The sequence below is a fragment of the Miniopterus natalensis genome, chromosome X (assembly GCF_054644295.1).
Source record: "Miniopterus natalensis isolate mMinNat1 chromosome X, mMinNat1.hap1, whole genome shotgun sequence".
NCBI classification, from domain to species: domain Eukaryota; kingdom Metazoa; phylum Chordata; class Mammalia; order Chiroptera; family Miniopteridae; genus Miniopterus; species Miniopterus natalensis.
In genome coordinates, this window is record NC_142103.1 from 100784506 (window position 1) to 100806545 (window position 22040).

Genomic DNA, 22040 nt, shown 5'->3' on the forward strand with positions numbered 1-22040 from the left:
TTTCATCCCACATCCATTTTCTAAAGAGTAGAGGAAGAATCTTGTCTAAAATAAGCTCCCTCTCCCGGCCAGGCGGGGCTCAGCAGTTGAGCATCAACCTAGGATCCAGGAGATCCGGGTTCTATTCCCAGTCAGGGCACTTGTCGGGGGTTGCGGGCTCATCCCCAGTCAGGGTGTGCAGGAGGCAGCCGCCAATGACTCTCTCATCATTGATGTTTCCATCTCTCTCTCTCTCTCACTCTCTGTTCCTCTCTCTGAAATCAATAAAGATATAATAATAATAATAATAATATCTCCCTCAATATATAAACACTTTCTGGCCCTTACTCTGCTAGATTTTCTTCATATATCTTACCATGATGTACAATTATATTATGTTTATTGTCTATGCTCTATTCAACAGTGTTAATTTTATGAGGTCAAAAACTGTCTTGTTCACCACTGTATATCCGGTAAATAGAATAACACTGTCCGATAGACATATATATGTGTATTGGAGAATACATAATGCATTGTACATACATCATTTTAAATGTTCTACTAGCCATGTTAAATGAAGTGAAAAGATAAAGCTGAAATTAATTTTAACCTTATATTTTATCTAAATAGTCCTTCCCTAACATACTCTCAATATTAAAAAATGAGATCTTCAAAACCCTCTGTGTAAGTTACCCTTACAGCACATCTCTATTCAGCTACCACAGTTCAAGCTGTGAACAGCCACGTGTGTTGAGTGGTGCAATGGACAATGCAGATATATAAAATAATACTTGAAAATAGTAGGCATCTAGTACGACTTTGTTAAAGTTAATAGTCTTCCGTACTATATGATTCTTCTATAGTACAAGAATGTCATGGTAACAATGTCCACGCTATTAATTTAGCCTAATTGACTTAGCCATTTCCTCTTACTAGGCATTTGTTTCCAGTTTTCACTTCTTAAAATAATTCTGCAGTGAGCGTTCAGTTTACATCTGTTTTTCCTTGGAATAAATTCCCAGAAGTGAAAATTCTAGGACTAAAGTATGCCCCCTTTTAGGGCTCTTGCCACATTTTGCCATGTTACTCCAGGAAAAAAAAAAAGCCGCTTACACTTCGAGTGGTTTATACTAGGTTATTAGTGAACCCCTGCGATACTAACAGGGCAAGTATTGCTGATAATGATTATGATGATAAAATAATATTAATCGGCACTGTTTGTTTGCTCTAACGCAGCAGGCACTGTGCCCTAGGTATTACCCGCATCTTAGGGCGAGAACCTGAGGCTCGGGGAAGTTAATGAACGAAGCGCTAGAATCGCGCTCAAACTCCCCCCTGGCTGACGGTTTCCAAAGCCCGGTCTTTCCTCCCTGAGCCACGACCACCTTCCCTCGAGAAAAGCAAAATGTCAAAAGCCAAGGAACTATTGCGGGGACGGGGGCCCGTGCAGAAACGACCTTTGTCCTCCCGGCCGCCACAGCGGTCGGCGCAGACACCTCCCCCGACCCTGGCGCTGCACACGTCGGCGGTGCCCACCACCCCCCGCCAGCCGTTCCCACGCTCAGCCCGAGAGGCGGAGCCTCATCCTGTGCCCGCCCCCAGCGTGGTGCAGAACGCGGCGCACGTGGGACGTCCTCCGCGGCGAAGGCGGGACTTCCTGCGCGCCGTGGCGCGTATCGGAAGTGACGTCTAGTCGCCCCGGCAACGGCTCCTCCCACTCACCACCCACAGGAAATAGGTCCCTGCTCTCCCACCACCCAGGATCAGCGAGCTACGAGCCCACGAGGTGACTCTGGGGACGGCTGGGTATTCTTTGGGGAGTGAAGTGGAGCCCGCTTCCTCTAAGGCCCCGTGAGCTGAGGGCTTGGCAGTCACGTTGTCGTACTAATTATCACCCCGCGGGAAACGGTGGGGCCAGAGGCCCAAGAGGTTCCTAAACCCTCGCTGGTTATTTGTGGTAAGGGACTGGTTCCAGAACCTCTCAGCTCAGACGTGCATCGGAATCACTTGGTGACTTCTAAGAATTCTGGTGCACGGACCCCCATCCCAGATAAGTTAAATTCGAATCCCCGGAAGTAGGGCCCAGGCATCGGTATTTTTATTAAAGCTTCCCGTGGGATTCTGATACGCCAGTAACACTGTGTTAAGCTGGGTCTGGAAGGGGAATTCGAACTGCCCATCCAGCCCAGTTTCTAGACAGAAGATTGCCCAAGGCAGCCTCATTCTTGGAGGGATGTCTAGGATATTGGTCCGTCTACTCAAAAAATTGGGTTTTCGTTCTTTCCCTCGCACTTTGACCTCTGTGGGAAGTCAGGGGTTTGGGTGGAAGTTATTCGGATAACATTTGCACCTGTGGTCTTTAATGCACCTTACCTGTGGAGGTGGAGAATGTCTTGGACCTTTTCCTTCCTCAGTAGTTGAATTGAACTAGTAACCAATGAAGTACCTTTTAGCTTTGAAATCAAGAGAGTCCCTTGGTACAGACCAGTGGGTTCCGAACAATTTTATTTTTTTTCAGGAATGATTTTTAAAGTTGTTTCACAGGCTAGGTTCTGTATTCAGCTGTCTTGCACCTGAAGTCAGAACAGCATTACTTGGAAGTCCAAACTGAAGATTAATAACACAAATAAGACTTCTGGGGTTATTTACTTTTAAAATATAATTTTTACTTACATAGATTATAAAATTAACAGTCCCTTCGGGATGGCAATGCAAACAGAAAACTGTATTTTGAAAGATTGTTAGTAACTTTGGATAGGCATAATTGAAGGCAAGTTCACTGTAAGGTATACAAATCTCCTATGTTTGCTTATTGCTTTGCTGGAAAAGTATATAAACAAAAGCTCCAGAGAGAAATTTTCATATCTTTTTTCATGCTGTTGAACATCCTTACAATCAGTATTCTGAACTCTATATCTGATAGATTGCTTAACTCCGTTTCATTTAGCTCTTTTTCTGGAGACTTCTTCAGAAAATTAGGGCTTTTTTTTTTTTTTTTGGTCTCCCCATTTTAGCTGCCTATTTGGGTTTGTTTTGTATGTATTAGGTAGGCCTGCTAGGCCTCTCAGTCTTTTTGGACAGTCTCTGGTGCAGGCCAGTGTCGGATGCTGTGTGTGACTGGCCTTGAGTACCTTGTTTGGAGCTATCAACAACCCATGGCTTGAGGTCCACTTGTTGGGGCTGGGTTCTTTTGGACAGGACTAAGATGCACACCAAAGTCTGCTTTTTCAAGGCCCAGGTCCAGAAGCAGATCAGGCAAAGACTCAAAGCACTCTGAAGTCTGTCTCTGCCTGCAGGTTGATTAATCTGATTCTCTTAATGAGCCTCAGGCTGTAAAAACTCTACCCGGTAGGGCAAGAGGTTTTCCAGCAGGGTGGGGCAATTGTTTCCCCCTCAGGCAAAAGCTGCCTGGAAGGTAAATGTCTGCCTCTGCAGTATGAGGGAATGACTCCGCACAGGAATCCAGTGGGGTGCTTCTGAGCTCTGTCTCAAGAGCCCACAACCCTAGATTCTCCTCACACAGCTCCAGTCCACTCTGCCCTTCCTCTGCTGGAGCCCAAGGTGAGTAGCTGCACATGAAACTTTCTGCATTTCCTCTTTAAGAGGGTGCCAGCATTTCCAGCCATCTCTCCCTGGAAGACAGAAACCCGGCTGTTTTTCACAGCCAGATGTTATGTGGGCACCTTTCTCAGTTCTGGTGCCCTTGGCTGGGAAGCCCAGCCTGGGGTTTAGGCCCCAGAGTCCTCAGTGGGAAGCCCCCACAGCTAAGATATCCCTCGGGACCTTCAGCCGCTGCCTGCAGGAGTCCAACCAGTCCTCTCCTCTTGTGCCTCTGCACTTCTACCCGTCTCTATGTGGTCTCCACTTTTCCTCCTTGGTTATGAGGGTGCTCTCCAGCTTATCTTCAGTTGCAGTTGATTATTCAGGGTGTTTTTTCTGTATTTTAGGTGTAATTCCAGTTTGGTCCCAGGAGAGTGTCACTTATAGCTTCCACTCAGTCCACTGCCATCTTTAATCACCCCCACCATGTGTCTATTTATAGAAGTAAAATTTGAAATAACGCTCCTGACATCTACTGATGGTCTTAACCACTCTAAACTAGCCATGGGGTTTGCTGGCAGGCTCTTACCTTGTGTTACCTGACTGTTCAACACGTATTCCTTTATGATCACACTAGGTTTTACTGTATGAAGGGTATCCTTGCAGTGAAGAGTTTTTATCTATTTCCTCTTATGAGTTGTGCTATTATTTCCTCAGTTATCCCAGTTTTCACCTATCCCATTGCCTATTGTGTTCATGAGGCAGAGGGTAACTTTGTTTTCGGGTGTCCACGTATTTCACTTACGATTCTGACGTTAGTCACATGGGGATTTGGTGAACTTTTAAATAAATCCGTTCACAAATCCATCACTCTTGCTGACAAATTAAACAATGCCTTTCTGTTGGTAGAATGCTATTTGTGTTAAAAAGAAGAATTAGCTACATCATTTCAGTCTTTCTCCTTCCCCAGGCTATGCTTCTTTGTGACATTACCTATTGAAACATCCAAAAGAGCAGTACACTGGGGCATGGGGTTGAGGGAGTAAGGAAATAAAACTCCTTTTGTGGGCCCCTCGCCGTTCAGTTTTACCACTGGCCATTAGACACGGAAAGGGGTGCGCTTACTGAGCACAGAAGCCTGCGCACTTGGGAGAGGCCTGTGTCTGAAAGATGAAGCTTGGACTCTGAGGGCAGGAGACCATTCAGACTTGAGCCATCTTTGATGTCCAAAACACTAAGCAGAGGCCATGCAAAGCCACAGGAGGGAGCCAGATGAACTTGCGAGCCTTCTTCCGAGCTGGGGGTGGAGGCAGGAAACAGTGCTCTCAGAAACCTCATTTTATTATTTCTCTTACATGAGGAAGTTCCTACCAGTGTGTGCATTATTGGAAGACATCTACTCCGATAGGGTTTTACTGCATATACAGGGATTCCTTTAGAACCGCATGACTCAATTTATGTAATTCAGATTTCTCACCGCACCTTCATTTATTTTGAACAATCTCCAGCAGACACCACCCCCCCTTCCTTCTACCTTGAAGCAGTGTACTGAAGGCCTAATTAGATTGCTGAAATTATCTCATTAGCTCAGAGAACCAAACTGGTGGGAGCCTTATAAGAACGGTTCGACTTTTAGGTTTTTAACCAGCATAACTTAATTTAATGATTGACTTTGCATGTGTTTCTATGCAAAATCAAAGCAGATCAGTTTTCATGTATTTAATTTTCAGAATTCTAGTGGAAACCGAAGATAGAGAGGAAAATCCAGTTACAGATTTTTCATTTTGAGGGGAATTTTTGGTTTTATTTTATTTATCTGATTGCTATGATACAACCTAGATCCTATATTTATAAGAGTATAAATATGCAATGAAAAGAAGATGTACAATGCCACTACCTTTCAACAAAGCCGCATTACTTATTTGTGGAATATTTCAAATAACTTGATGGAAGTAGTCACAGTGTATCCATTGAAAACTACAAAGCTCTTGTCTGTTGTTATTCATGTATATTTATGCATTTAAAAATATATCTTCCAGGATAAGCAGATTCAATGAAGAATGAGTGCATTTTGTGAGAAAGGCTTTATAGGAAAATATATTGTTGAAGACTCAGAGGCGCTGTCTTGCCTGTGGGCCTCGGCAGTGTTCAGTGAATGACCTCAATGCTGTTTTTATTCCTTCCTTCTCTAATGGTTGAGGACAGACAATGAATTCGGCCTCTGTGCTTGCCGGGGCTCAGCTGGGTGGTGACTATTATGCCATTGTACTCACTAGGGAGGGCTGCCCGGTTGGTAGTGCTATGGATCCCGGCCTGCCCTGACATTGCCAATCTCTTTTCTTTCAGCTGCACCATTCCATTAGAAAAAAGTTACTGTTCAGTCCACGAAATGTGCTATAATAGAGTAGGAGATGTTCCCAGGGAAGTAGGGAATGAAAGATAAAGACCACTGAAAAGGCATCTAAGTCTGCTGCGACCATAAGCTGCCTTTTCTTTGAGATGGTAGTGGTGTCTGATGGTGGTGCTGCTATAATGTCTAGAATTATTTTAATATTGGCCTTTCAGAAACCCAAGTGCTTTTATTAAGTTCTTAAGCATTGTGTGTGGAAAGAGTAACCAGCCTTAAAAAGTTAACAAGACTCTTCCCTTGGGAGCTAACTCATGCAGTCAGCAGAGAATGGTACGCATTCCGTCTTCCAGTGAGTGGGCACTGGGCACTCTCCTGCTTCCTGCCGTTGTTGGGTCCCTGTCTTGCACACAGCAGCTCTGAGAATCCATCGGAAATCATGGCACAGCATGCGCATTTTAAGCTGTCAATCGATACTGTTTTGCAGGAGTTTAAGGTCTTTTTTCCTTAATTAAATCTTTAAATGTCTATGTAGATCTTTAAGAAATGGTTCAATTTGCTTACTTAGTCATGGAGATGATTATTTTGTCCCAAATATTAGGAACTGGTCACCAAGATTGTTGGTCATAATCCCAGTTCTCTTGTTTGGGTGAGAATCCGAAGTTTCTCCAGCGATTTCCAAGTAGAAAGTGAGGAACAGTTAGGATGCTCGGCATGTTGAGGCAGAGTCTGTACAGCTTAGTGATGTATGCACGTAAATCAGGTGGGCAAATGATGGCCATCATCATCTTGTTTGGTGTACTACACAGGAGCTAAGGTCGGTGTTTATATTTTTAAAGGGTTGTTTTTTTCAGTTGAAAAAAGAAGAATATAAAGAGTATGTGACAGAGGCTGTAGGTAGCCCATAAGCCAAAAATATTTACTATTTGGCCCTTGACAGAAAAAAATTGCTGATATAAAATACCAAGAGTAATACTGGAAATAGCGAGCTAATAATAATTATAATAAAGTTCTATGCAAGCTGGTATTCCTTTAGATATGTTTTTCTATACTTGATCTTATTTGATTTTTGAGAGATTAATTTGTCATTCAGTCTCAAGAACTATTTTTAATTGACTATATAAGGTCTTAGGAATCTTAAAAATAAAATGTAAAAGGATATGGTACATTGGTTTTGGAATTTGAGGAGGGAAAATAAAGCCGAGAGTGAAATGAGCATATTCGACATACAACCCCAGGCCTCTGAACTTGCTGGAGGATGGCAGCAGATCTGATTGTAAATGTCCTAGTGTCCCGACCAGTGCAGAAAGTGTAATCAGACTGAAATTGAGGACGGAGTTGCCTGTGTTCCATCATTAATGCAAATTCACCTTTCCTTAATGAACTGGGTCTTAAAAGAGTTTAGCACTTCAGCTGATTAGTTGATATACTTTATAAACAATTGGCACACTGGGCTGAGTCAGAGCTACTTCTGTTTTAAATGCTGAAAGTGGCTTTTTTTGGCCATCTCAGTTCGTTGTCCTGGCATCTTTCTTGCAAAAGTGGTCAATGTGCCTTGCGTGATCTCTAAGGCAGTGTAACGTGGCAGCTCTTTTATCAAATTATTTGTTGAATTAAAGGCATAAATAAGTAATCTCTCTTCAAATCAGCACTCCCTCCCCTTCTTTTTAATCACAGCCATTGACATTTGAGCCGCCTGGTGAGCATGATGGATTGCACTCGAACTTTTTAAACAGTTGCCTGCTTTATCACATCTGCCTACACTTCTCACTCTGCGAAGTGGAGCCTCTCATACACCATCTTGTACACTTTTCAGAATATTGGTTCTGCTACTTTTAAAGTCAGGCTGCATTGTCCCAATTCTAAATAAAAACAGGCTTCTCTGAGGTCTGCAGTAGTGTTCAGTGGCAATAATGTTATTACTTATTTGGGGCTGTCAGACTTCCCAGTTTGGGATAAATAATATTCACATTAATCTGGTTCTAAGTACGTTTTATAAGGCATAGAAGTCTGGATTCAAAACTTTTACTCTCCAGAAGAAATGCAGATGTCTCCTCAACTTTTCTATTTTAATTCCTATGCTACTTGTTAATCTAGAAAACAAATTTGATTAAGACACACATGGAGTTCACTTTAATGTCATTATGCGCTGCAGGCTCTCAGAAAGCAATTCTGATATCGGTGACAGAAAGACGAAAACTGGCTGGAGGGAATTAGCACTTAAATGCTGCACCTTACAGTTAGCACTCAAGTGTGCACTGGTTTCTGCTGTTACTTCATTTTGGGTTCCTTTTACTTCTCTGGGTGGTTAGCCCCTGAATTGTATTGACTGTTTCCTGTTTCTTCAGTGGCCTGTAAAGCGCATAGCAATTAGCCAGGTTTTCAGATAACGGCTCATGTTTTAAACCTTTCAATTAAAGTTTAAAAGTAATGTGAATTGAATTTGCACTTACATTTTCACTGCATCTGTTAACTTTTTTCCAGTTTCCATTCACTGCATATGTGTGTGTATTTCTGAATTTAGAATAGTGAATAGGAAGTGCAGGTTATGTTTAAGATAAATTTACAGAAGGTCATGTCAGCCCTCTGGGAAATACCCTATTTGAAAGCTTATTATATTTAAAAAGAAAACAAATGGTTCTCTTTGGGGTTAAATCCTAAAAGAGGTGGCCATTTTAACATCTCAGCTTTCAACCTTACTCAGAGCAAAACATATGTTCGAGATTAAAAAATAAGTCAAGTTTATTTATTAAGGCTTGGAGATTTTTAAATTCTACTCTGTTATTAAGTGAAGTTAGGAAAATTAGGACTCCTTCAGTATCTGAGTTCTCAAGCTTCACATCCTAAGTAACTGCTCAGCGACACATTGTGTTAGTGGTTTTGTCTCACAGATGCTTAAATTCTCATGCATTTTAGAGTATTGTTTTTGTTTAACTTTTTAAAATACATTCTGGTGTAGACTGTCATTTTAGTAGCTCTGAACTCCTGAGCAGGAGGGAAAAATACTAAAAGTGTTTTAAATAGGTTGTAAAAGGTGCAGATTGAACTTTACCTTAGGTATTTCCTGTCATATCAGTAAATCACAAGCGCTTAGGTAGTGGGGAAAGGAGCACATCTGGGCAGAGCAAGTCCTTTGGGAAAAACATTCTGCATGGTGGCTTGGTGGAGAGTCTGCATGGAACAGTGTCTCCCCCTGCGAAGAGGCAGAGTGGTTAGACGGGGAGAGCGTGGTGTGCCACACGCCAGCTGAGAGGTGCTTATCGCAATCCAAACCAAAATAAGGCCCATTGAGGAGACCTAAAGTGCAGGGCACAACCCAGACTGCAAGATGTCTTATTTAGAGAGGCTGCTCCAAGATCCAACAAAGGTCTCTGGTGAGTTGGCAAGATGTAGTCTATTCAAGCCTCAGGGACATGCAAGTTTAATTTAAGTAGACATTGACATGACTTAAGGATTGGTAAATAATATAATAGTTGTCATTTTTTAGTTTATTCTCTGTATATTATTTTTATATACATACCGACTACTATTTATAAGGTAATTTTCATGAACTTTACTTTCAACAGGGAAACAAGTTCTGTTGTTAAATTTCTAGATGTCATTACATTTTAAAGTGGTGACCAGCTACTAGGGGCATCCTGTGTCTTTTAATAGTGCTGATGTAAAGTACAGCATAGGGAGTATTGTCAGTAATGTTGTGATAAGTATGTACGGTGTGCCAGGTGGGTGCTGGAAATATCAGGGGATCACTTTGTAAAGTATATGATTGTCTAACCACTATGCTCCACACCTGAAACCAATATAAAATAATATTGAAAGTAAACTGTAATTGAAAAATAAAAATAAAGGATTAAAAAAATAGGGAAACCAGTAGTTGAAAAATGGAGTGTCCTTTGAGCCAGTTAATCATAAGTAAGAGGATCCCTCCTTTTCAGACCACAAGGTCATGTCCAGGTGCCAGGGTCCTGTAATGGTAAGTTGTATGAAGACCAGGCACAGTATTTGGAAGAGGCGCCCTCTAGACAGCTGCTTGGCAAACTACAAAATAGCCACGAATATTACATACCTGTGCTGACCAGATGTTGCACTGTGGTTGTTCTTTCCTAGTTTCGGTGCCCATTTGGACTTTCACAATCAGAGATGGCAGCAAAGGTAAGATCTTTTTAATTTGCAAGAGAAAAAGGTGAATTTTTGTCTTTAAAGTCTTGGCGTTTTCATTCCATGATGAAGAAGACCAAAGAAATACATCAGAAATGAAAAGTGTTTTCTGGGGGGTTTTTTAAAATTTTTTTTATTGTTCAAAATATTACAGACGTCCCTTTTTCTCCCCAGTGACCCCTTCCACCCCGTCCCACCCCCCTCTCCAGTCCCCCTCCCCACCACTGTCCGTGTCCTTGGGTTGTGCATAGATGCATATAAATTCTTTGGTTACTCTCTCCCCCTCCACCCACCTGCCCTCCTCCCTCCCTCTGACATTCATCAGTCTCATCTATGCGTCCATGTCATTGAATCTATTCTGTTCATCAGTTTATTAAGTTCTTTAGATTCCACGTATAAGCGAGATCATGTGATGTTTGTCTTTCGCCGCCTGACTTATTTCACTTAGCATAATATCCTCCAGGTCCGTCCATACTGTCCCAAAGGGTACGAGATTCTTCTTCTTTACAGCTGCGTAGTATTCCATGGTGTAAATGCATCACAGCTAAATGTCCACTCATCTACTGAAAAAAAAGAAAGAAAGAAAGAAATGAAAAGTAAAAGCACCACTGGGTGCGTTGCTCGACATCTTTTGTCCCCGGCACTGAGGAGTAAGGTGGGCCAGCAGGTTTTTAGGGGGCAGAGAGGGAGGGACCAGAAAGCATCCCATTCATTAGTCCATGTGGTTCTTGGCAGGCTGTTTCTAACATGGAACTAGTTGCCAAGGTGATGTCCAGTCCTCTTATCTCCCTGAATCTTATCTAAAAATGGTCATTATTAGCCTCTGTCCCACCTTTATGGCCGTAACATTAAGCTAATTGTCCTTTGTGCACCTCATGTACACATGCTTCAGAGCAAGTACATACAGTGAGCGTCCATAGTGGGCACGGACCTGTGGTGTCCTCTTTGGCCCAGTAGCACCCTAATGTAGAGTAGGTTTTCAGCGGATACTCAGTAACTATATGTTGATAAGTTGGTCAGACATTTGGGGTTTCTCTTGAGGATGAATTGTGATGTCCAGCCGACACCTCCCTTTATCTTGTAGGAGGCGTCATCGGAAACTACCACACCTTGGTCTTACCACCCGGTATATGCAAGATACTGGCAACATTATTACCAAGCAATGGCTTGGATGCGAAGCCACCAGAATGCCTATCGGAAGGCCGTGGAGTCTTATTTCGGTTCCCCTTGGTACTTCACTCCCGGAGGTGTTCCCCAGAGCTCTCACGCTAAGAAGGGCGCGTCCCCTCAGTCCTGCGGTGATCACTTGGCCCCCCAGGACTCCCACTGTGGTTATTCACTTTCTCCACGGTCTGGGCAGCATCCCCAGGGCAGGACAAGAGAAGACCAAGCTTGGGCCGCAGAGGAGGAGGTAGAGACCGACTCAGATGAGGAGGTGGAATATGACCTGAGCAACATGGAGATCACGGAGGAGCTCCGCCAGTACTTTGCGGAGACCGAGAGGCACAGGGAAGAGCGACGTAAGTGCAGAGCTGCCTTCACATGCTTCCTTTCCTTGCCCTGCATTCTGCAGTTTTATCTTCCCTAATCCATAGAGTTATTTTCTAACTCCTTGAATGGATACGGATACTATTCCAGATCCAGTCCCAGGCCTGGAAAAGCCATGGTGATATTGCACCTCAATTACTGTATATTAGTTTCCAGAGCTGTTTTAATATAGGACTTTTCTTTTAGTTCTAGAACAAAGCTTAACCTAATAGTATCTCTAACATTTGCTGAATGTTAGATACCACCAGATGGAGAGTGGGTGTGCATGCGTATGTGTGTGCATACGTGTGTGCATGCATGTGTTCCCTAATCTACACAACGTATCAAACCCATTTTACAGATGAGGAAAGAGTCTTCAGAATGGTATTTGACTTGTTTCATGGTATAGGATTCAAACCAAGTTCTGCCTGACTCCAATTCCTGTGCTTCTTCCTCATGCATAAACTTAGGGATTAGGTGTTGTCTCTGAGACAGCTAGGTTCCTAAAATACTGTTGCCAACTCACTGGTACACAGCTCTGAGCCTTCCCTGGTGCTGCAGAGCTGCCAAATCTTAAATATTAAGCTTCCTCTCCTCGAAGATCAGTATGAACCTAAATAGAATAACAAAATGCCTAGTATTTAAACTTTCCAATTTGATCCTGCATTGAGACTATCTGCCCTGGGGTTAGAGAATTATGGTAATGGTCTTATATCTTTAGTCAAAGTAGGAATTTTCTTTTTTTAATTTCTTACTGCAAAGAACTAGAACTGCTTTTGGTGCTTTCCTTACTATTATCAGATCATTTACAGTTTAAGTGCCTCTCATAGATATACAAGTATATGTTATTTTCTCTCTATTATAACCAATAGGCAGTCTCAATATTGTTTGACTTCAGTTCTAATTATATGACATTTTACCTGTAATTTTTAGTAAACAGAAACATAGAAGCCTTGGAAGAGTTTCATTTCCATTTTGAATGACCCAAATTTTCATAATGATGGGCTAGCATTTATTGATCCCACTGGGTACCAGGAACTGAGCAATGGGCTTTGTATAAAGTGTCACAGGCCCTTAGTGTCTTTGCCCGTCATTCTTCCTTCACTAAACTGCTCATTCAGGCTTTTTTACTTCCCTTCTTTTTTAAAAATATGTATTTATTAATTTTAGAGAGGAAGGGAGAAGGACAGAGAGAAACATTGGTGTGAGAGCAGAATATCGATGGGCTGCCTCCTGTATGCCCCCCACTGGGCATCAAGCCCACAACTGGGGCATGCGCCCTGACCAGGAATCCAACCAATGACCCTCGGTCCATGGGACAACACTCTACCAACTGAGCCACACCAGCCAGGGCAGGGCCCCTCCTTTTGCTTAAACTGTTGATTTCTTTGATGTGCATTAGAAAGTATATCCAAACAAGTATTTATTTTTATTTTTTTATATATATCTTCATTGATTTAAGAGAGAGGAAAGGAGAGGGAGAGAGAGATAGAAACACTCATGATGAGAGAGACATTGGGGATCGAGCCCTCAACCCAGGCACGTGGCCTGACTGGGAATCGAACCTTGATTTCCTGGATCCTAGATCAACGCTCAACCGCTGAGCCATGCCCAGCTGGGCCAAACAAGTATTTTTTAAAAAGTATTTTATATTACACATAGAATAATTTCATTTATTGATCTCCAGAAATGAAGTCTAGCTTTTTTCAAAATACATATAAAAGAACCATTAGTCTGACACATGAGGGAGAGTAGGCATTGGTTCGTGTGCTGTTTGTTACTTTCGAAAAAAATATGACCATAGGGCTTATTTCTTTTGTCCTTACCAGATCTTTTTCCCCCAAAGAGATTGATAATTTTATGATAAAAGTTGTAATTAAGGATGGGAGCAAACCGTAGTCATTGAAAAGTCCATTTTGAATTATCTGCTAATTTAAAATAAACCTGATAGTTATTCAATAAAATATAGATATGAATGAAATGAACATAAAAGGATAAAATGTGTTCTTCCAGGATGAGCATTTCAGTTACAGATATGGTTAAGAACTACCCGTGTTCCTCCCTCTTGCCTTTGTCAGATAGAATCCTAGGTAGGTTAAAAGAAAAAGTCATGAAAATTATCTGCTACATTGTGCCTGGCACTTAATATTATTTTGAATGAATGAATGAAGTATTTTGTTATTAATTATGAGCCTTAAACAGAGGTTTTGAAATCTTAACCCCACGAAGTGCTAAGCTCACTATTGTTCTGTGAGACATGTTACAAAGTGAGTTAGGCTCAGATGCTTGATAAACTTGATGAACTTCATATTTTGTTTGATAGTGTTCGTCAATCTTCTTCATTTACTTCAAGGTTCCAAACTGAACTGTTATCATTGCTGTTGTAGGTTGAGTTGTGGCCCTTAAAAAAGATATATTGAACCCTACCCACACCCACCCCCTGGACCTCAGGATGTGGCCTTATTTGGAGATAGGGTCTTTATTAGAGGTAATCAAGTTAAAATGAGGGCATTAGGATGGGCCCTGATCCAATGTAACTGGCGTCCTTATAAAAGGGGACATTTGGACACAGACACACACCCAGGGAGAATGTCTTGTGAAGACTGGAGTTCTGCTGCCAAAAGGCAAGGAACTAGCAGAAACTAGGACAGGACTGGAACAGACCCTTCCTAAGCGCCTTCCAAGGGGGCACAGCCCTGCCCTCCTTGATCTTGAACTTCTGACCTCCATAACTGAGACAACACTTTTTCGTTGTTCTAAGCCACCCAGGTTTTGTACTCTGTAACGGCAGCCCTAGAAAACTAATACAGTCACCCTGCGAGAATTGTCTGTTCCCAAATGTAGTCTGTGAGTGGGACATAGAGGGAACTGGAAAGGTCTTGCCATCTCTGTGAAGAAACTGACTGTGGTGTGGATTTGTTTTACCGTGCTCTAGATAGCAAACCAACAAAAAAGGAAATTTTATGAAAACCCTTATGACCTCCCTCCTTAACGTTACTCCACAGCATTTACATTATTGGTAGTAACATTATACAAAGGCAGCCGGGGTGGAACCACTCGATCATGGGGCTCCACCACTTTCTAGCCAGAGGTGCCTATCCTCTTGTGGGCCACCTGCCCCACCCTTCCTGTGCCTCAGCCTCCTCACCTGTGCAATAAGGGTCCTAAAATGGGGTGGTAACTACAGAGATTAAATGAGATAAAAGTGCTTGGTACAGAGTCAGTGCCCAAGAAATGTTAGTTGTTACGGTTAGTTGCTAATAACTCTTCCTTGATCATGGATTATTAACCATAAACTGGTTTTACTTTGATAGCTGTTTGTCCTGATTAGTGCTTGATTCAGATTCTGTACATTTTTTATAAAGATGTTCTATGACTTCCCAAAAAGTCATATATTTCTGCTCTAAGCAACACTAATCGAACTCTTAAAATGATCTCAATATTTAATATTTAAATATTTAAAACATAAAAGAATTAAATTTTGGTGTCTGTCAAATTTAGACATTAACACAATTTAGTCCAAGTAGTCATTAACACAACTTTTAGTTCTGTTTCAAGGATATTCTTGCTTGACATAATATAGTAAAATATTACTTGGGCTGGAAAAATGAACCCACACCCACATTACTCATCACAGCACTGAACACATTGAGCTTCCACTTCTTTGTGCTTTTCAAAATGTGCAGTTGTAGCAACTACAAATGTGTGCTTGTCCTAGAGTCTCTCCCATACTTTTGTGTCCGGCAGTCTGCCCTGAAAGCATTGTGAGGTCCCTGGGAGGCTTGAGAATTGTCTGGCGAGGGTGAGAATCTTACTACTAAAGACTTGGTCTCTATTAGAAGTAGCTGCCAGGCTTTGGCCCTGCACCCCCAATAACAAAATGATAGATAGCAGGTTCACTGGCATTATTTTTTTCACCAGCACTTTTGGTGGTGTATAGGACGAATACGTGTTCCTTCGGGGAGTAATGAACAATGGGACGCACGTGTAAGCGACTTGAATGCCCATCGTGCTTTCCCGTCCATTGCCTTTACTAGAAATATTCGTGGAGATTTAGTTCCATCCCCAGTCTGGAAATGCTTAATAAAGAGATCAGGGACCGGAGTAGTGTGACTGCTTGGTTAAAGTTGTTTTGTTCTGCTCTTTGAACAACTAGAAGCTACTTCTTCGGTAAGGGGAAATTCAACTCTGAGTATGAATCATTTAGAGAACTCAGAACTTTATAAACTATTACTAGCAATGGAAAATTAGCTAACCTTGATTTAGCTTTTCTTCATCTGAGTTGTATTTAATATTTTCTTAGGATAAAATCCTTCAGATTAGACAGCATGTTCTTGCTTGTGATTACTGCTCTTCCAGATAATCTCTAACATATTTCAATGATAAGAACAAAAAAATTAAGTAGGATAAAGAACTTTTGTGCAGTGGGAACAAGCATGCCTTTGATTATGTTATGTCATCATTTCCTAATGAGATGTTTCCATTATTTAAAACTTCAGTGGTAACATTACTTACGGGAAAATAGACAGTTGTGAAGTTTTAAAGGTCAGCTGTGTTTTCACCTACTTCTTAGGGAAAAATCTTTATTGTTAGATTATGAAAAGTATACTTTTTTAGGCATAAATAACCATCTCTTGAGACTGCAAGGTCATAGTCGTAATTCTTAGAGAGAAAATGCGTGCAAGTCCTTCCCAGTAGAGAAGAAAGCCCTCGGGAACAAACGGCCTCACTGTCGGCCGGCTGCAGCCAGTGAGAATTGATCACGAGCTTTGGGGCTGGATGTTGGGTCAAAACAGGAACATCTCTGCCGAGAACAAAGCCAGGTGGGAAGAGGGGACATCGCTAACAGTGATGCCTGGGAGGCCCGCCTCTGCCAATGCGGGTGGGGCCCATGAGCTTGGCGCCCAGAGGGCCGGCGGGCCGGCTGTGGGGAAAGGAGCGTGCGGGTCTCCAGGCGCTGTGCCGCGCCCCCCTGAACCAAGGGGCGGAGACCCCATCGGGCTGGTTCTCCGCGGACACCTAGAGGCCATAGGAAGGTGGCGCCGCCGGCTCAGTGAGCCGCTGGGGTGTCGTCGGTGAGACCCAGGGTGGCCCTGCTGATCCCGCCAGGCCGACCGGCGGGAAGCGGCGTGCGGAGGCTGTGGAAGGCGGCGGGCGCCCGCAAAGGCGCTTGTACCCTAAGAACGGAGGTGCGGTGGGCACCACTCACGGCTGCCGGCGAGGGAGGAAGGCCGTCGGAGACGGCCCAGGTCTGCGCCCGTCTTCTGGGCGCCTTGCTGACAGGTCAGAAATGAGGCGTTCATGATAGAAACCAAGTCTGCTTTCGCTCGGTTGTGCTAAAATCATTAATTCTAGCAGCTTAGCGGAGAATATAATCAGAAAGACGTGCTAATGCTGGGAAAGTGAGGAAGAACAACATTCTTTCACACTCACTTGTCTTAGTGCTTTGCCCTGCAAGGTGTTCCGCCCGTGGGCCAGCTATCCATGGAATACTGAACACGTTTCCCGCTCTGCGCGCTTCTCTAGACGCCAAGTCACTTTCCATGCTTTTTCTCCTTTGTGGACCATAAGTCTCTGTTGGCAACATCATGTAAATGTATGAACTGAGGCAAAAAATGTCAAGGTTCTATATCGAACCCAGACGAATCCAGTAGAATTTCTTCTTAATAGTATAATACTGAGTGTTTTTCTTGTTTTAACCCTATCTACATATTAACTGTACCAGCTTCCTAGGACTGCTGTGACATTACTACCAACTGGTTGGCTTAGAACAACAGAAATCTATTCTCACAGTTCTGGAGCCCAGAAGTGCAAAATCAGGGTGTTGGCAGGACCACACTCCGTCCACAGGCTCCAGGGCTTTGTTTCTTCCAGCTTCTTCTGGCTCCTGGTATTTGGTGGCTTGTGGCAGCATCGTTCCAATCCCTGCCTCCAGGTTCACATTGTTTTACCCCTGTGTTTCTGTGTGTCCTTCGCTGTCTCATATTTATTGGTTAGGGTCCATCCTAATCCAGTATGATCTCATCTTGACCCTTTCCTTAATCACATCTACAAAGATCTTATTTCCAAATAAGATCATATTCAGAGGTTCCACATAGATGTAAATTTTGGGAGGACACTAGTCAACCCGTTAGAACCTGTTTTAAAGCTGGAATCTAAAAAGACCATGATTTGTATTAAAACAGATTCCCACCCAGCCAGCTTGGCTTCAGCGATTGAGCATCGACCTAGGATCCAGGAGATCGTGGTTCGATTCCTGGTCAGGGCACCAGTGCTTGGGTTGTGGGCTCGATCCCCAGTAGTGGCTGTGCAGGAGGCAGCAGATCAATGACTCTCTCATCATTGATGTTTCTCTCTCTCCCTCTCCCTTCCTCTCTCTAAAATCAGTAAAAACATATTTAAAAATAAAAATTCCCATGACCAAAAGAAAAAAGCTCTTGGTAACATCGAGCCCCACAGCTGTTTTCAGTAAAAATGACCCACCTCTCCATGACAAGGCACCTGTTTAGTTATGTCTCAGGTGGGATGTTCCCTTTCTCTGCTTCAGTCATCTGATTCTCTGACTGCTTGGATGAGCCCTCACCTTGTTTTGACAGGAAGATAAACTGTCAGTGACTGAGAACCCTTCCTTTCAGTGGGAGAAAAGAAGCAATAAATAGAAAACAGAATAAGTGGGTTCCTTCAAAAGGGTCTATTCCTTCCTGAAGCTTGCTTGTTCCCCTAGGTCGGTATACACTAAAGCGCTTTCAGCCAGTCTGAGGGTATTCGGTTTTTGGTTTTAAGTCTGAGGATTGGTTTACATGTCTGTAGTCTAGCCTTAGAACACTTTTTTAATTGTGTAAGTGGAGGTGAAGTGACTCAGATGTAAGGAAACAAGAACAGACCCCATCTCATTGGTGCCCTCCCCTGGCTCCTCCCCCAGCTTCTCCCATGGAGGCTCTGAGGAACCTAGTGGAGGGGAGCTCTGCCCAGCATCTTTTGTGATTTGAGCATCTGTTTCTCTATCCCAGGGTTGTCATCATTTTTCTTTAACAGCATCTGGAAGAAACAGAGTTGTTTACAAAAAAATAATGTATGGCCTTTGTCCAAACTTCCTCTCAACAATCATTTCCTGAGCACCTGCTTTGTGTCAGGCATTGGGTCCTCCTGGGGCTAGGGCTGGGGGTGAATAAAGGGACCCTCCCCCATAGGGGACTCCTGCAGGCAGTTCCCATAGCCTGTCTTTCAGTACAGGGGACAGGATTCCTGCCCCTTAAATCTATGTTTTAGGACAACTATCTACCATGCAGGAAATCAGGAAACCTCCAGACCTCTTGTGGGCAGGGAGGGGAGAGGGTTGGGCCTTAAATTCTGATAAGGAAGGCTGAGTGGGGAGGAAATAGAAGTAAAGAACAGAGCAGAGGGCTGTCTTTTACTTTTACACTGTATGAACTTTGTTAAGAACTGAAACCCACTGATGGCAACCTATGAGCACGTGTCGAGTGCAAACTGGGACTGCCAGCTGGGGTTGCTTTGTATTGACAGTGTTTCATCCACAGATGTCAACAGTAAGAAAATGCCTCTCAACATAGAATTATGACACCAATTCAATATTGGTAAGATAATTTTGTCAGAAGAGTGGCAGAAAGAAGCATAATTATAACCATGTTAAATTATAAGGAAAAGAAAATTGAAGATGCAAAAGTAAAAAGGTTAAATTCACATATCCCAATGGCAGAGAGCAACACTTAGTAAGATAGCAAAGATTCCAGTGTTTATTCAAACTTCTAAACTCAAGAGACTCAGGAAGTTGAACATCTGTTGTGTCACTAAATCTGTCAGGAAGGCTGATGATAGTCTTGGGACAAACTTGAGAGGGAAAGGACTGTGGTCTGGGAAACTTTGCCCTCTAGATGCAGAGGCTCGGAGGCCCCAGCAGCCCCACACATGAGGTCATGTCCTCCGGGCCAACAACAAAAGGAGAGCCCAAAGATTGGTGGTGGGGCCAAGGCTCTCATAGGTGGGACTCCATTTCCCTGGCTAATGTGGAAATGCCAGGCCTTCGGAAGAGTAGTCCTTGAGGGGCGGGGTGGGGAATAGAATTTAAACACCATGAGGACTGAACAACGGACATCCTGATGTTTCAAACTTGTTGGAAAGACCAAAAATGAGAAACAAATGCTTGTTGACTCCCACATTCATTTACATATTAGGTCAATATTTTGGTTTAGGTCTGCATTTCACAGTAAGTCAGTTCTATCTTTCCCATGAATAAAGTAACAGTGATACGGTATTTCTTTTGACAGTCATTTGGCATATCCTGTATTGCTTCCTTATGTGAAAATCAACTGCAGATGTGCTAAGACAGCAACGGCCACATACATTTTTAATAATGTTTCCAAGTTTATAAAACTCCTTCCCTCCAATTCCAAGGTGTCATTTATAGAGAACGGGATTTATGAGAGTGACTGTGCACAGCCACATAAATATATTTCTGTGCACAGTTGATTCGCTCACTTTTGTGGTTCCTTCCATACTAAGCTTTCTTTCTGCTACTTTCTATTTAGCAAAGAAAGAATGATTTATAGTGTTGTTTTATCCCCTGCAACCATCTTCACTCCTTACTTAGTAGCATTTCTCTTGGTAGCAATAGTAGCTACAGATGGATGCATTCTACTGTCAATTTCTGTTCTTGACAGTCGCTTACAAAAATCTTTGTAAGCAGGCTAAATTTTACCTTCCACAGCATTGTTTTGCTGATATTTTTATGTTATTTAGGTAAAAATAAAAGTTATATCAATACTTGTTATAATAAAAAATAGAGAATAAATTGAAGAAATCTTGCTTTATAAGAATCCATGTATTTATTTTAAATCCTCACCCAAGGATATGTTTATTGATTTTAGAGAGAGAGGAAGAGAGAGAGAGAGAAACATCAGTGTGAGGGGAAAACATGGAATGGTTGCCTCCGTACATGCCCCGACCGCGGGTCGAACCTGCAACCTTTTTGGTGGACAGGACAGTGCTCCGATGAGCTGAGCCACCTGGCCGGGGCAAGAGTCCATTTCAATTAGTAGGATCGCCCGCATGTAACGATGGCGTTTGAACTGGGGCCTAAGCTAGCCCGTGAAGTGGAAAGTCAGGTCCCGGCAGCGGCTTTCGGGCAGCGGGAGGACGAGACGCCAGCGGTCTCCGGCACCTGCCGAGCGGCGCTGCTCAGCCCCTTGCCGGCGGCGGTGCTGAATCCCTCGCCCTGCCGCTGCGTGGCTGGCGCGTTGGGCGCGTGGAGGGATCGGCGTCATGGTCGTCCTCTGGTCGCCCGCGCTGGCTCTGCCTGGATTACCTACAATCAGCTCCCCCCCAGCTGCGGGGGGGGGGGGCTGCTGGCAGCACCGGCCTTTCCCTGCGGGCGGTGGGGAGAGGGGCCCGGCTCTGTCCGTTTCTCCCGTGGTGAGGGCCCCTTCCAGAAGTTTCGCAGTCCGGGTGGCGTCCCCTCGCGGCCGGCCCCCTTCCGTGCCCAGCCCCGGTCAGCGGTGCCCCCAGGCCCGGCGGGTAGGAGCGCGCGGGCGGGGCGGGGCGGGCCGGCGGCGGGACTGACCGTGGCTCGTCCGCAGGGCGGCAGCAGCAGCTGGACGCGCGGCGCCTGGAGGACTACGTGAACGCCGACCACGACCTGTACTACCGCGCGCGCCGCTGCGACGCGCCGGCCGAGAGCCCGAGCGCGCGGCGCCAGGCCGAGATGCGGCGCCTGTACGGCGCGGGCGCCGCCAAGATCCAGGCCATGGAGGCCGCCGTGCAGCTGAGCTTCAACAAGCACTTCGACCGCAAGCGGCCCAAGTACTGGCCCGTCATCCCGCTGAAGTTCTGAGCGCCCGCGCCCGGCCTCGGCTCCCTCGGCGGCCTCGGGGCGCCCCCGCGGCGGGGGCCATGCGGCGCGCCGGCCGTGCGCCAGCGCCAGGGCCTGCACTGGTGCTGCTGTGATATTGCTTTGACATAAAGTGATCATTCCACACGTACACTGTTCCGTTCATTGCCGCTCTCACTGAGAGACACTGCTTAGGGTTTTGTCTTTTTCTGCTTTCTTCTACCTTGAACCCAGCCGAACTACGCAGATGCCTTAAACACGTGCACTGTGGCCTCCTGGAAGCCCTCCAGCCCCCACTGCGAATGGTCCGGCGCGCAGCCAGACGCCGCACTGCCCTCCCCGCGAGGCCGGCGTGCGTGGGCTGCGAAGGGCCAGCCACTTCATAGCTTTGCCCTTCAGGCTGCAGCTCTGTGTCCCGATTACTCAGTTCTACCCTTGCAGCCTGAAAGCAGCCACAGGCAATAAGTAAACAAGTGGGTGAGCCTGTGGTCCAATAAAACTTTATTTATAAAAACGGGCCGTGGGCCAGATTCGGCCTATGGGCAGTAGTTTGTGGACCCCTGCTCTAACAGATGGAACTACCTCTCTGATATTCTCTCTTTACCTCTGCAGAGTTTGAATGTCATACAGAACTGAGAGCAAAGA

At 44.3% G+C, this 22040-nt stretch overlaps 1 protein-coding gene across 1 annotated transcript; it reads left to right on the forward strand.

Annotated features, from left to right (window-relative positions):
• The first annotated feature begins 1724 nt into the window (after nucleotides 1-1724).
• On the forward strand, nucleotides 1725-21417 carry GEMIN8 (gem nuclear organelle associated protein 8). Its single transcript, XM_087813645.1, has 4 exons — nucleotides 1725-1765; nucleotides 9974-10018; nucleotides 11109-11544; nucleotides 21145-21417. The coding sequence occupies exons 2-4, from the start codon at nucleotides 10007-10009 to the stop codon at nucleotides 21396-21398; spliced, it is 702 nt and encodes a 233-aa protein (XP_087669771.1). The 5' UTR covers nucleotides 1725-1765; nucleotides 9974-10006; the 3' UTR covers nucleotides 21399-21417.
• Nucleotides 21418-22040: the final 623 nt, after the last annotated feature.

Excerpts from the sequence above, each read along its gene's own strand:
- GEMIN8 (XM_087813645.1), top strand. Across the intron at positions 11,545-21,144 it reads GAGGCACAGGGAAGAGCGAC|GGCGGCAGCAGCAGCTGGAC; the intron begins GTAAGTGCAGAG and ends GCTCGTCCGCAG.